Here is a 15,855-nt window from a genome sequence, read left to right on the forward strand (position 1 = left end):
TGATACCATTGTACCTGGACACATCTAAAAGGTATAGCCGGAATTGTCAAGATTAATTTATAAATGTTCAGCATCAGATCATGCAGCTGCGCAGGGGGTGGGTCCAGTGGCAGCAGGCAGTCAGACTGAAGAACGGACAGCAGGAGCAACGGCAACAAAACATCTTTTAACCACAAAGTCTCTTTTAGGACCCAAATCTTTTGTGAAAAGCTGAAAGTCTAAGAGATATTTTTTAAACTATTTATTTTCAAAATGGGATAGGGAAATGCCGTAGTTCAGGGAGAAGGTACAGAGCGATCAGAATGGCGAGTTTTGAATTGATTTGAATACTTACTTTTGCTTTTTTTCACTACTTTAATTAATCATTGGTGTCCGATTCAGATTCATTTAATATCTCTGTACGCTTCGGTTTCCCAAAAGTTCAACATTTACTTAAATCTCATGGGTCATGTTTATTGAGATAAATTTCAATATGTCTGCCGTTTTTGTTTTTAAATTCTAGTGGCGTATGGATATCTGCCAGTTGTTTGCCTGTTTTTTTAAAATGTGGCGACCCATGGTGAGATGTTGTAATAGCAACACCCCCATGTGACCTGTTTTGACCAATCAGGACAGATTATTTCAAGTACCCATTTTACAATTATTTTTACAGTCCGTCTGCCTGTTTATCCACAGTAAACATTATTCTATGGTCTGGCTATGTGTAATGAAAAGTTAGGTCTGCTTCTAACCACACATGAAAAACAAGTACATGATTTGATGTGAGGGGGAAATCATTCTAGAGTCATTGTACTAGCAATTCAGATAATGTTCAGCCTTTGTTCACAATAGTTTTTCATTAAATTACATTTTAATGAGTCTGAAAAAACTCACAGATTTAGACTTTATTCAAGTTTTAGATTTTATCCAAGTTACAAAATAAAAATGGGCAGAATTAAGAGCACCAGTACCTTTGTTTCAGAAGAGGTAAACGTTTGTTTAAAAAATGCATTTCTAACTAAAAAACAGTATGTACTGCCAATACAACTGCAGAGTACTGTCAAATAAAGAAAAAAATGCTAACTACCTCAGGGCAATGAGAAAAGAACAACGGTTTAATACCTTCTAATTATATTGTCAGGCGTTCAATAGAAATAAACTAAATCAGTTGTTATTCCCATTAGGATTAGTACAATTTCAAAGTAATTGTCGTGTTATTTTAAGTACTTACATTTTCCCAGGGAATAACATTATTGGTCCTCTAAATGCTGAGATCATGGTGGTTAATCATTATAGCCAGTGTTTTGTGTAGAAAATATGTGTGGATGCCAAAGCCCATTTTAAGGATTTGGAGACTTTTTTTTTTTTTGGATGAATTAAGCCAACAGTGCAATCAAAGTGTTTTCAATAATTGCTGTTTTTTACGCTTTAACACAGTGGTTTGACACAGATTTTTCCAAAGTGTGAGATTATAGAACAGTTGTCTTCACGTGTCAGAAGGCAATCAATCAAATCCCTTAATTGCTCAACTGTTTTCCCTCCTTTTAAAGGGTCATTGCATACCCTAAACATTACTTTATGAGCGACTCAGTTCTGCAAATTCCTGTGTTATCCCTTGCGGGGTATGCTAATCCCTGGTGAGAATGGATGTGCCTGTACATATGTTTGTATGTCTGTATCATCCATAGCTATTAGGAAATACTAAATGAAACCGAAACTCAATGACAAATGTTTCGAATAGAAGCCTTTTTCAGTGTCAGTGCTGTATGTATGTCACGCTCTTGGTCATTGACCTTCTTTTACACCAGTTCTCACCTTTGACTAGTTTAAAAGCTATTTCATACACACTAGTTATTAAAAATATTGTTATACACAGTATCTCTCTTATCAACACCCAGGCCAATGTGAAATGCACAAAAGTCCCACTGCCTCTTTCCACTCTCCTAACCAAAGCAACAAATGTTTCTAAGCTAATGAACTCCGGAGGAGTTTGCACACTAGTTCAAAAGAATCATAATCATTATTTGGTATTTGTAAAAATTAATTTTTTATTTTTTTAATTTAATTTGTTCTTGTAGTCTGTTGTTTCTTTGACACCTCTTATATTAGATTTCAAGACACCATTAGTGTTCTACTGTCTTACCACTACATTGCATAAGACAGTGCCAAATTTGGATTTACTTTATCGTGGCACAATATTCTCCAACACAGTGCCAAATTATATGTTTCTGTTGTTGTTTCAGTTATTTTTCTGGAAATACATTGAGTGTCAGGAATATACATTTCATCAGTATGTACAGAAGCAGGTATACTTGTCTAAAAACTTTAGCTTACCTTAGCTTTTCAATTTGTTCAGCTTAGCTTCCCTCCTTTAGTTTATGGACTCCATGAGTTTTAGTTAAAGTTTGTTTTTGTATTTTATTGTCATCTTGCAGGCATTCAAATGTATTTAATTATAAGGGGCATGTAGTGCTGTCACTAAATTTGGATTTGGAGCGGGTTTGTGGGCTGTGTTCATTATGGTTGTATTATGCTTGTTAAACAACTTGTGCATAAAGTGCAGACTAGTGCTCTGCTTAGCTAGTCGTAACAACATGGTTTATAAAATGTGGCTGTTAATGTGGGTCTGTTAATTGTAGGATTTGACAAAACTGCAGTATTTTTGTATGCAGTTAATATGTGAGCTTTAGCTTTAAATCTAATGCATGTGTTGAGGCAGGTTTTAAAGTCTTATGATCCTATTTGTATGACAGGGAAACAGCCCCTTGTATGTTTATGGTACAGTAGACTACCTCCCTGTGACCAATTACATATAAAGACTATTTATAACAGCCAGTATCATTCAATTAAAAACGTAGTGATTTTTTTCGCTCTGGAGAACCCTGTTGCTGGTTCTTGCGTGGATGTGTCCAGCTGGGATGCGTAACAGGAGACGCGTTGCTAGGCCAATTGAGCCCGGTGCTGAGCTGAACGGGTCTAGATTAGCTGGGGGGTTTACATGGGGAGGCTGCACGCAGTTCAAAAAAGCCTCTGCGCCACTGCTCGTGGTGACTGTGCTGCCATGCTACCCAGACAGACTCTTTGTTTACATCAAGGAGGACAGCATCCGCTCCACAGGGTAACTACTACTGAACCCTTCCGCAAGATGGTGCTTGTGAAGGCTCTGGCCAGCCAGGACTGTCAAAAAGACCCAGAGTCGCTGGGAGGCCGGGATTTCTGGAGCAACAGCAGTAGGTTATTTTAGGGGATGTTGATCCCAACCAGTATAAAGAGGGTAACATAGTTTAGTAGGTTCCTCTCTTTTAGTGAGGCTAGCGCTCACCTTGTATGGCAAACTTTTATTTTTTAGCTTTGTTTTGTTGTTTTCTTTATTCAATCTGACACTAGAGCTACCATTGCTGGTACCCTAGTGGCAGCACCTGTGTGTTGTTAAATCTGCGTGCCTGTTTGAGGTGTCAACACCCAATGCTCTGTGTCTGGCAGCAGTGGGCGTCATGTCCCTCTTTCCCCATGTGGATCCTTGTTGGCGGGTTGGTGATTGGGGCCGTGGTGGAGGTTAGGGTGTCCTCGGCTCACCATGAACCAGCGACCCCTGTGGTCTGGCCGGGTGCCTGTAGATTTGGCAGTAAGCTGCCCAGTATTGCGTTGTCCTCCGACGCTGTAGCTCTGAGGTGGCTGCAGTTTTTTCTTCAAATCTGCAGTTCCTGTTCTGATAGGGGCGCTATCCCACTCTGGCACCACCTGTGGCAGGGTAGCGTCACTGTCTATGCTGTTTCGACCAGGAAGGGAGACTCAGACACAGAAGTTGCAGTTTCAAGTGCTAATGTGCATGTCTAATACAAACAAATAAACAAAAAACTAAACAGATCAAAACAGATTAATAAAATAAAATGGCACAAGGGCCAAAATAAAAGGTCTACACAAAACACTCACAAAAACATAAACAAATATCAGGACAGCCAAGAACCCAAAAACACATACCCTCTCTCCAACACCAACATTAACTCTAACCATTCTCTCTAACACCCGTGATCACCCTATTATACACCTGTGGCTGGAGCCTTAATTAATCATTTATTCCATTCACAGCTCCAGCGACATTGCCACATGTTTTGACAGGGAGAAATTTAAACCCCAGCCTCTGCCAACCCAATATTCCCCACACCAACACATACACACGTGTACCAGCAGGGCTCTTACCCTGCCACACTGCCACAGAGGGATACCAGTTCCTGACACAGTAGATTGTAAACTATGTACTAGATAGCTTGCAAGATATAATGCTACTGTGGCAAAGTGCCCCGCCCCTGTGTGCATTTGTGTGTTCTGTGTTGTATGTTGCGTGCGTGTGTTAATGTTGGTGTATAGATTGGTACACGGGATATAAACGGGTCTGTGTTTCACGTGTATTTAAAGTGTAGATTTGTATTTAGGCACGAGGAGAGCACAAATCACTTCACGTGCTGGTTAAATGTAATATGTGAGCACGGGGTTGCACAGAATTAATTCACGTGCTGGGATTCAAGTGAATAATTAATTAGTAATTGAATCCCAGCACAATAGTATATATAGACGCACATTTCGTTCAGTCAGGGTTGGGTGTTCGGAAGAGGAGAACGGGTGAGAGAGAGAGTAGTGAAAGTAAAGTAAATAGAAAGCGTATAATAAGTGTTTTGTTTGTACTCACCGTGTTTGTTTGTCTCCGTGCACCGTTTGTTAAGTGTTTAGTCCGTTTTGTTTATATGTTTCTTTTGGCTACCAGTGCCGTGTCCTGTTTTGTGCTGTTTAAAACCTTTTATTTGTTATTAAACGCTGAGTGCAGCCATTGCACTCAGCTCATCACAACCACCGTCTCTGTCTGTGTATTCCTGTCTGGTCTGACGCCACCCACTCTGGCCGTCTTTGTGACAGCTACATTTTGTGAAAGCTGATACAGTATAACCCTTCAGTATGCATTATACATATTTTTTGGCTTCATAGATGCATAACTTAAAGTAATGACTGCAAACTGGCTATGTTCCCTGGGATGCAATACAGATTAAAACTAAATGTTTGGGGACAGGTTGGAACAAAAACCATGACATAATTGTACACTGGTGTCAGATTTAGCTAGCTCTGTTAAATACATTTTGGCCCTCTTCCATATAATTGAGATGAATGTTAGGTATGTACAGCAATTGAGAAGGGGTCGTTAAAAGTTCACCTATATACTGGAAGTAATTTATAATTCACACAACTCCTACTAAACTGCAGACATCTGGAAGGTGCTTTAACTATTCAGAAGCAAGAGTTAAGTAAAGAGTGTGTGAAGATTACCAATGACTAGGCAGTGGTTTATTACTTTCCTGCCACTGTTAGTCCATCTGGAAAAGTCACCAGTAAGGCTACTGGCAAGCCTAAAACATTTTGATGATAAAACATTTGTATAATAAGGGTAGACCCACACCATAAAATGAATGGGCTTGTCATTGGTCTGGTATTGATGACCTAGCACAGTAGAATTTCCATGGACTAGCCCTGTAGCAATATAGAAACTCCAATACTGTACACTGTATTACAAATGTAAGTATAGGCTGTTAAAGCATCTTAAGAGTGTGTTGCATTAGTAAACATGTTCATAATATTTGGAACAGGTATACAATATACTGTTTGATACACAGTATAACTATTCTTTTTTATGTTGTTCATTGTCATGTTGTTTGTACATTTCTATAATTTGGTTATCTTGACAGTATAATTATGTGTTAAGCGCATATAGTGAATAGCAGAAAATATACTGTGTAGCTACTGTAGGTACATGTACTACTTAATGTTCCTGTATAGTCATTTTCCTGGCATCTCCTTGAATGCAAGATGTGACATCTTAAGGTGGATGAACACTGTAATTGTATTTGTTCATTCATTAATTCACATAAACATCAAATAAAAATGAACTCATATAATGCTAGCCAAACTGATCTATTAGTCAATTATGGTATTTGTAAAACTCAGACTGACCTTAAAAGACCCAGGAGCCTTGACATTTTTAAACCAACAATCAAGTGATGCCCTTCATTCGCTACATTCTGAAATGATCTAACTTTACTTTAATTCTTTCTTTCAGCAAATACTACGGCACTCACGTAGAAACGCAACAAAGGTAATATTCCTAATTACGGACGGGTATTCCAATGGTGGCGACCCTCGACCCATCGCAGCGTCTCTTCGCGACGCAGGGGTGGAGATCTTCACATTTGGGATATGGCAAGGAAACATCAGAGAGCTCCATGACATGGCCTCCCATTCGAAGGAGGAGCACTGCTACCTTGTGCACAACTTCGCTGAGTTTGAGGCTTTAGCTCGTCGAGCACTTCATGAAGGTAAACCCTTGTATAGTCAGAAGAGAGGAGTCCTACTGTATTTGAAGTAAAATTGGTAAGGGTAAGAAATATCAAAATAATTATACACAGTGAACCAAAACAACAAGACAAATTCATTAGTTAAGATAATAATCATAGCAACTTGCTTTTTAATAAAAGCACACTTATGGCTATTTTACAAACCCAGATTAGCACTAATCTTGAACTACGTAATAAACATTAGTGCTTGTGAAACATGCCAATCAAGGATTGGTTCGTTGAAATGCTTTTGAAGGTCACATGAAGTAAGCTATTTTTTATTTTTGTTTTTATTTTTTCAGAACCACCACGTACTCATGGATGAATAATGTCATAAAAAAATATGAGTGAAAATGTCTTGTATATCGGATTCTTTAGTTTTTAACTCAAATACTTTGAAAATCACTGACTAAATCTCAAACTGTTATGCTAGTAGTCTGTGAATGTCTTTTTCATTAAATATCCAGAAGTATTAATAGAATCACTAGGACAACACAAAACATATGTTGCTTAATATAACTTGGCATAGAATTCACAGAGCTTTAGGATAGCTGGTCCAGTCATTATTGGCAAATCAATTTAGACCTCAAAATATCTCAATTCTATTCATTCTTATGCCGCCTTTAACTTTGATTTTTAGTATCTGCAATGACAACTCCTGTCAAGTCTAAGTACCTGAAGGGTATAACTATAAAACTATGCCAAAATAGTACCAGTTATAAATCTGTATTCTTAATAAACAAATTCTGTTCTGCTGAATGAAACAGCATAGAGCCATGCTAAAGAGGAAAATGATTACTTGTGTTCACTGGTGCATGTAAGTTTATAGCCTAAACTGTTTATGGAGCTGTAAAACCTTGAAGTAAATGAGCAACGTATAGTAAAATAACATTGCTTTGAGCATCTGCCACTGGGAGTTCAAAGTGATTTGAAATCTGTCCATCTGATCGATATCAAACTGGACAATTAGGACTGCAGGTAAATCATGAGGCTTTTACAAGCTAGTTTCAAGGATCACTGTTACCATACATGGGGAGGGAGTAAAAAAAATGTCATGTCCCTTTGAGACCTGGCTATTGGTGAGGAGGAAAACAAGTTTATACTTCTATACTTTTTCTGATTTTCAGATCTACCATCTGGAAATTACATTCAAGAGGATGTTTCCCGCTGCTCGTATCTGTGTGAAGCAGGGCAGGACTGCTGTGATGTGATGGCGAGCTGTAAATGTGGGACCCACACAGGCCAGTATGACTGTGTCTGTGAGAGAGGATATTATGGGAAAGGTCTGCAACATGAGTGCACAGGTATGAAAAAACATGGAAATCTAAAGTACAAGCAGGGGCAACTTGTAACAGTGAACGTTTGATCAACTTTCCTAATATCCTCCTCAGACTGAAAAAGTATGCTGGTATTTTTATTTATAAAGTATAATTAATTGCCAGGCCATAATGGCATCACCTCACACAATGAACACATTTTGCTTCATAAAGTCGAATGAAACCTGCTGAATAATGTTACATTAGCATACTGAATTACATACAGCTTTGTGGTTTTCCATATACTTAATGCAAAACTGACAAAAAATAGAGAAATGTGACATTTTGAAATCTAACATGAAATACTGTACTACTATTATGGCTTCTGGTAGACGTCTGCGATATCATTCTGTAGTTTCTTTGATTACATGATGTTCAACAAAAGATCCAAATTATGTTCATATAGTTTTTTTTTTTTTTTTTTTTTTAATTATGTCTCAATCCTAAAAGTCTAGGTGATGCAAAACTTTTGGCCAAATCTGTACTGTACAAGGTGTAATGACAAATGACCAATGCTATGGTAACCTTTCCTAAAATGCATTCCAACTGGGACTTTTTAAGTTTTAAAATGTGTTCCCTTGCATAGCAAACACTTGAGTGAGAATTTTCAATTAAGTTCCTGGCAAAGAACAATTGATTACTTATTACAAGAAGAGTGTGCTAAGTAGTAAAAACACACATTTTTGTCAATGTGACCAATTTTTTTTTTTCTTTCATAAGATTTAAAAACCCTTAAGATATTTGCATCAACTTTTTTTTTTTTTTTTTTAAAGTTTAATTATGTGTTAATTTAAAAGCCAGGGTATTGAAGGGTTTTACAACAGCTGGACTGCCTTCAACTTCAAAACTTTTCAAGAATGAGATCGCAAAGATTGGCACAGGCTTAACCTTTTGAAACACCCCTTTTTGGAGTAATTGCACAAACCTCATTTCGAAATCTGAGACTTCAGTGACAATTAATCATGTATATAGGCTCTGCAGTTAATTTGCTGTTCTGGGACTAATAATAATATTTCTCAATAAAATCAGGTTGTGATGTATATATATATATCATGTGTACATCACTGAGTAGCAGGAAATACTGTACATTTTTATTTAATAACACTTGACACCCCCTTGCCTTGAAAACAGTTTGAGTATTTTAATGAACTGAGATCCACAATGCAGCAAAGCCACTTCAATGCTTTGTCGCTGGTGGCAGCTGAATCAGCTTTACTCCAAGAAATTCACTTTTCCGACCTAGGCTGGGACCAAATCAAAACTTTGACAACCTGCTAATCGCACTTAACAAAACTGTATTCAATAGCTTTTTCTTTATTTTGTAAGTATTTTATTTCTTCTACTCATAAAAAGAAAACGCTATTAAATACAGTTTTGTTAAGTGCGATTAGCGGGTTGCCAAAGTTTTGATTTGGTCCCAGCCCTAGTCACTGACTTTAGTTTGCTTAAAGCTAGGAAGAAAACACTTACATATACACACTTTTCGCTATGATCAGGAGTTGTTAATTCAACCCTCATCCATACATTTAAAGACCAGACACAACTGTCAGAAATATATATATTTTTGTACATGGTGGTTATAAAGTCACTTGGTGTCATCAAACATCAATTGTGTTAATGCTGAGCTGGACTAAATAGATATTTTAACAGTAGAAATTTTAACATCTCTGCTGACAGCGAGTTTAAAACCAACAAGAACGTATTCCTGTCAGTCATGAAAACTTTTATAAAAGCAGGTAAAAACAAGGCCAGACACCACCCCCCCGAATTACCGGCCTGGATTTGAAGCGTCTGTGGGAAACTGAGGCACTGTCTCCTGATGCCACGGTTGGATTCGTGCATAAAGTCTGACTTGAATTTCAACTTAATCTGGCACAACTTGGACGCGAGGGTGTCCGACAACTAACAAAAACATATTTTGAGATCCAAAAGGATGAAAACTGACTTTTAAATGTGTATATAACGAGGACACAAACTCACCTCAAGATACAGCTAAGGCATCCATGGTAGCTGCTCCCCTTGCTTACTTAGTGTCATTTGAAACTCCGCCCATCACAGCTTGTGTTCAGTCCTCCAGTTTCTAGTGAGATGCCACTTTTGATGCAGAAATTCACAATAAACTAACATGTGTAATTTATTTTTAATAAGCAAACAATAAATTAAATGAAATTAAATTTGGGACTATATTACACTGCGGATGTATACACAATAGAAGTTTCTGGTTTTGTCTTAATTTAAAATGTGTTTTAATTATTTTTCATCCCCCAAATGACAGGTAACCGTGTTATAAGCGGTATAAACCACTTTGGCCCGTGCGGTTCCGATGATATATACTACTTCTGGGGTGGTTAATGGTCCTTGGCTTATGCCTCCAGGCGTGGTATATATCATGGGAAGCACACGGCCCATCGTGGTTTATACCTTACATATATATATATATATAAATTGTAAAAAAAGGTTATATTAATACATCCAACAACACATATAGCGACATGCTGCCTTTTTCTACTAAATTAAAACATGTATAAGCAGAAGCTGCAATAGGTAACTCAGTCCAAACTATCTACATTTTTATATTAATATTTGACACATAATGGTTTGATATTGGATCCAGCTATTTAGGAGATGAAAAGGCTGTTATGTGGAAAATAAGACACTAATAAGTGTCTCTGTTGGAGTTATTGCAATGAACATGCCAAGACGTTATTATAAACATCCCACGTAATGAATCTGAACCCATCTGGATTAAAATATTTGTCGAACATGAAATCTCAACTTTTTTACACAATCTTTTGAAATAAAAGCGCTATGTATTCATTCTGACAATTTGTTATTTGAAACAAATTATTAGCTATGTCATCAAAAGACTTTAACAAGGCAGTCTTGGGTTCAGCTAGTTGAAGGCGCTCTCCTGCTGTCTGAAGAAGCTGCTTTATGAAGGCTTGAAATGTTGTCAAAATTTGGTCAGTACCATATGCGGATGATGGAGTTTTCTAAGCATCCAGCTTCCCATGTTACACAAAAGAGTGAAGGATATCGTTTGATCGATGGAAGTATTTTCTTTAAGTGTTACAGCACAATGAAGGCCAAAACCCTGAGCTTTCAGGTGAGCCTAGATAACTAGTGGCTGCCAGTCTGCACTGTAAATTGTTTTAAGCTATTAATTATACACTATTAATTACTGATCTAGCAGTTTTCCAGCACTTTTCACATATAATTCAGGCCCTTTTGTACAGCAAATTTGTTTATGTCGCAATAATTGAAAAGGTTGATATTTTGTTTGTGGTTAAAGCTACAGTACAGCTCAATGTTCTCCTGTTTGTGAGTCTCCCTGTGGAAAATATGGTATCCACCCCTGGATTAGATCTCATTATTATTTAATTGACTTGTTTGGTTTTGGTATTTCATGTTTATATAAAATACATCATCATAAATATGTAATGTAAACAAGTCTAGTTAAAAAAATATATATATATATTTATTCTTTTCATAATTTCTATGAGCAGAGGACTTGACCTCCATGGGCCTCAAAAAAAAAAAACCGTTGGACTAGCCTGGGTAAAAGACTGGATCTGCTCACAATAATAATAATAATAAAAAAACAAGTTTATCTTGGAATGAATTAATTTGGGACATTTTAACAATAACGTAACAGATTTCCTTAAGACCGGTTGATTTCACATTTAAACACCAGGGGGCTAGAATTCAGACAGAATTAAGGTATTGAAATTGGTTTAAGAAAAGCCTTGAATGAACATGCACTCCCTTCTGGCTTATATCATCATTGAGCTTTTATTTACTTGTCAAGTAGGTCTTTTATCGCTACTCAGGTTGAAGCCAATCATGAGTTATTGCTTTGGTATTGCAGCATAACATTGTAAAAATAGCTTTAAATTGGTCAAGCTTGCTTATCTTTTTATTTTATTTTTAACAAACCCTGGAAACACTGGTTAATAACAGTTTTATTACCACAGGGATGTTATTGCAAGTAATGTGTGCCAGCTGTAACATCTGCGGAGCACTTATCCAGCTCACTAAGAGATGAATAGTATTTATTTCTTTAAAAAGCAAACTGTAAATAAGTATTCTTGACAGGATTCCTAGGATTTCTCAAGGCAGCCCCAAGATGAATATAAAACATAAACCATGAAGTGTAAGGAATCTTTAGCATGCAGACCCCCAGAAAAGGTTCTTACAAACACAATACAAAGTGCTAAACCACTGTATCCTCTTGCCCATATTGATGCTTCCCAAATTGATAAACACAACTGTTTTTAGGCTCTGAATAACAGCTAATGTTGACTTCCTAGAATCTGTTTGCCAAGAATGTGGGTCTAGTTCAACATTTTTAAGTAAAAATAAAAGAATTATAAAATAATTCATATATTACTAATGTCTTAAAGCAGGGGTTCCCAAACGTTCTTGGCTTAAGGCCCACAATGACATTAGGCACCCTGACTGAGGAACCCACCTGCCATTTTGATTCTGATAGAAGGTAGAAGTACAACCGCTTTCATTATGCACCATAGTTACTGAATGAAAATGCCTACCTGTAAAGGTTTATTTTATTTATGTTGGGGGAAGAAAATATACCAAGAACCTCAACCGAAACCATACATTGGCAGAAATTATTTATTTATTTATTTATTTTGTTAATGATTGATTGATTTTAATTTGAAAAATAATGTTATACTGTAATTATAAAGAGCATTAGTATAATTGCCTATTTTGTTCTGCTTACAATTAGCCCTTTTGTTGTATAAAATAATTTTATTGCACAAGTTGATGTCAATGTTACATTAGAAATAAGCAGCTAACAGCAGCATTCATGTTTATTAATTGATCCCCTATTGCACGCCCCGGCCCCGCCCCTGAAGTCCTCTTACGGTCCCCTAGAGGTCCCTGGTCCCCTGTTTCGGAACCTCTGTCTTAAAGGACGTGTAGCTAATTGTTTAAAATACATTTTGTTAACTCTTGTTAGCTTAACATATTGTGCAAAGAATCCTCTTTTTATGTAATTGAATACAGAATATTAAAATACTACAAATATAAAATAGTGTAGTTGAACTTTGGAATCCTTGTACCGTTAGTGTTTTTTTTTATTTTTTTATTTTATTATTATTAAATACAAGCAAAGAACTAAAAGAAAAGGTTGGCCTGTGATATATTGGTAGTGCAAAAAAATAGGTAAGAACATTAAATTGGTTAGCACTCCTTTAAAACCTGCCAGAAACATTTAAAATATATGAAAGATATAATGGGTAGGCTTGAAAATTCTATAATAAGTATACAGTATTATGCAGGACAGCTTTCCGGTACTTTCTGGTAGATTTTTTCAGGATCACTAGTCCAAAGAAAATTTGATTTTTAAAAGCCTTTGATCTCCCAAAATGTTACTCCACTGATGATGACAGATGCTGGTGAGAGGGGTTGTTTTAAATTGTGTATGGGAGGTGCTGGTTCCTTATATTCTACACCTTTAAAAGGTTCAAAGCTGTTTATGATAATTAAATACTGCTTCCGTACATATTTGAGCCTAGGACTTGCAGGTTAGCAGGATAGGGGCCTGCTCTCACTAACCAACTGCGCTTGAGCATAATTGAAAAGGGACTATTTTTTCACTTTTAGAGAGTTAAAAGATGATTAATAAGGAAATAAAATTACTTTTGTGGCTAAAACAACATCCTCTTTGTTGATGTACAGTTTCCTTTCAAATTCGTTTTAAATAATGCGTTTATCTATTTTTTATTTTTTTATTAAAAAATATTTTAAGTACCTCATTATGAGATTGCACAAGCTACTATTTTGGTATGGTTTAATAGGTTCTTCCTGTAAACAATAAGTGATTTTCAACAAGCTTTTATGAACCACTTGAAGTTTTGGCAGACAAATACTAACAGTGCAACAAGAAGGCATTCTGTAACATCAGAAACATCTCAAACTGAGCTACGAAAAGAATTTTGTTTATTTAATTTTTTGGTGAAAATTAGTACATGGTCTTCAGAGGTCAATGTAAGCTTGGCATCCTCTTAGGAGCAATGATAAATGTGAAAGCATATAAATAATTTTTGTAACACAAACACAGCATAACTTATACCAAAGATGCATGTAAAAACAACCAACAGACAGTGACACGTGTATATTTAATAATATGAAATGAATTAATTTTGGTCAATAATAATTCTCATATTGCTCCATATTAAAATATGTTGGTGTGCATGCAATGAGCCTTTTTTTAAGACATTATGATTGTATAAAAGTGTACACTTGGTGGTCTTTTTGTTTTATCAGCAGAGTTGGGGTAACTCATTACTTATGTAACACGTTACTGTAATAATATTACTTTTGTCAATAACAAGGTAATATAACGTGTTATATTTTTAATGGGAGTAATAATGTTACAGTTACTTTCCGCAAAGTATAATTTCTCTGTTATACACCTACATTGGTGGTCTTTTCTTTTTTTAAAACCAAGTACATTTCAGTTCAGTTGTAACCGTAAATGTGAACTGCTGTTTATTGTATTTACAGTCAGTATGACACGCCGTCAAACTGGAAACACAAGCAACTCAGCTTACAGCAGTCCCTAAAGACGTAACTTCTGTTTTCCTTGAACACATGGAAACCCTGAACACAGCTTTCATTGCATGTGTGCGCACAATCAGGATTAACTGGCTTGAGTACAGAGCTTAATAAAGTCATAACAGAGATCCCGACAGGTACATAAACAGGCTCTTCAGTAACCTCAGCTCCTTTTGATGCGATACAACAAGGACTACTTAGATTTATAAACAAAACGTTTAAAATAGTTTGACTGAATGTATGCTTTGAAGAGCTCAAATGGCATGCATATGAAAAATATTACAGTATAATTGATGCATAAGTACTGTATGTATCTACAAAATACATGAGTACCTATTACATTGAGTAATTTATCTAACACAATGTTTTATATACATTATGTCTGTGTTTTTCCCAAGTAACGCTCGCTATTTTCTTATAAAAAGCCTTTATGTAACTTAAGTTTATTATTTTTTCAAATGTTCACACCTTATGACTCATGTATTGCAATGACAATTTACTATTTGCTATATTCAGTCAATTATTAAGAGTTGTTTGTTAGATTACAAACATTTTAAAAACATGTTTCTCAAGAGTAATGAAAAGGTAAACTATCACTGTCCACCATTTTTTTAATTTTTTTTTTTATTTGGCTTGTAACTCATAGAGAAATCTTTTATAACTACAAGAAATATACATAGGAATAAAAAAGGTCCTTTATAAGCAAGTTTAACTTAAAACACTACACCAAGAACGCTCCCCGAATAAAACAGTCATTCTAATTAACTGTAAAGTGTTTTTCAGAGTGCAATACTGGGCAATACATTAAAGAAGACTTCAGTGGAGCCACAGCTATTCTGTGGTCTTTATGTTTTGAAAAATGGGGCACTGGCGAGGATTTGAAGACCAGTCAGATAAAACGTCACTCTTTTCTCCTTTTCGCTTACACTGAACAAGCTACAATTGATCAGAACTGAAGCCCAGAGCAGCAGTGGTTGGGATGAACGGCCTTATCTCAAGGCAGCTCCAGACATCCTGCTCATTAATATCCTAATTTTAGGCCTCAGCCAGTGCGTGTGCCCCTACTTCATCAAGCTAACTGAAGTTGTCTGACTCTCATGCCCTTGGCTGCAAAACAAATACATTGTTTAGCAATGGAACCAGATGGTTTGAATCACTGCAGCTAGCTATTTGTTGCATATGGTCTGGTTAATTTGGGAAATCTTAGGAAATGGGGCAAAAATGTAAATAAAATCTGAAAATATTTATATTTATGGAGCGCCTCGGTTATTTAAGTAGTTATTAACTGTTGGCTCCAGGCAAGTTTGCTCAGTTGAACAAAAAATACAAGTTATTTAACAAGGTATACTTCTGACTGGCATGTAAAAAGATCACCCTGATGTCAGAACATGCTTTTAGGAATAATAAGGATGTCTTTAGGGGTATTTTCAAATACAGACTAATACAATGTTATGGTTCGATTAAGTTGACATAAAGGGACTGAAAAGGGGTGCACATGTAAGTTTCTGCTACAGCTACTGCCTAGTATATTATAAGCTGTTTTTATGCATTATTAAAAAAGCAGTCCTGTAAATTCAATTTCTGGTCGCACACAAGAGTGC

At 36.2% G+C, this 15,855-nt stretch overlaps 1 protein-coding gene across 2 annotated transcripts in view; it reads left to right on the top strand.

Moving 5' to 3' along the window:
* svep1 (sushi, von Willebrand factor type A, EGF and pentraxin domain containing 1) overlaps positions 1–15,855 on the top strand; it is a 122,985-nt gene that overhangs the window by 24,451 nt on the left and 82,679 nt on the right. For both annotated transcript variants that reach the window (XM_059030318.1, XM_059030314.1), the window contains exons 2-3: positions 6,083–6,338; positions 7,484–7,660. In XM_059030318.1, coding sequence (XP_058886301.1) covers positions 6,083–6,338; positions 7,484–7,660 — 433 coding nt within the window. The remainder of the gene's footprint in view (positions 1–6,082; positions 6,339–7,483; positions 7,661–15,855) is intronic.

This window comes from Acipenser ruthenus, chromosome 1, assembly GCF_902713425.1.
Source record: "Acipenser ruthenus chromosome 1, fAciRut3.2 maternal haplotype, whole genome shotgun sequence".
Lineage (NCBI taxonomy): Eukaryota > Metazoa > Chordata > Actinopteri > Acipenseriformes > Acipenseridae > Acipenser > Acipenser ruthenus.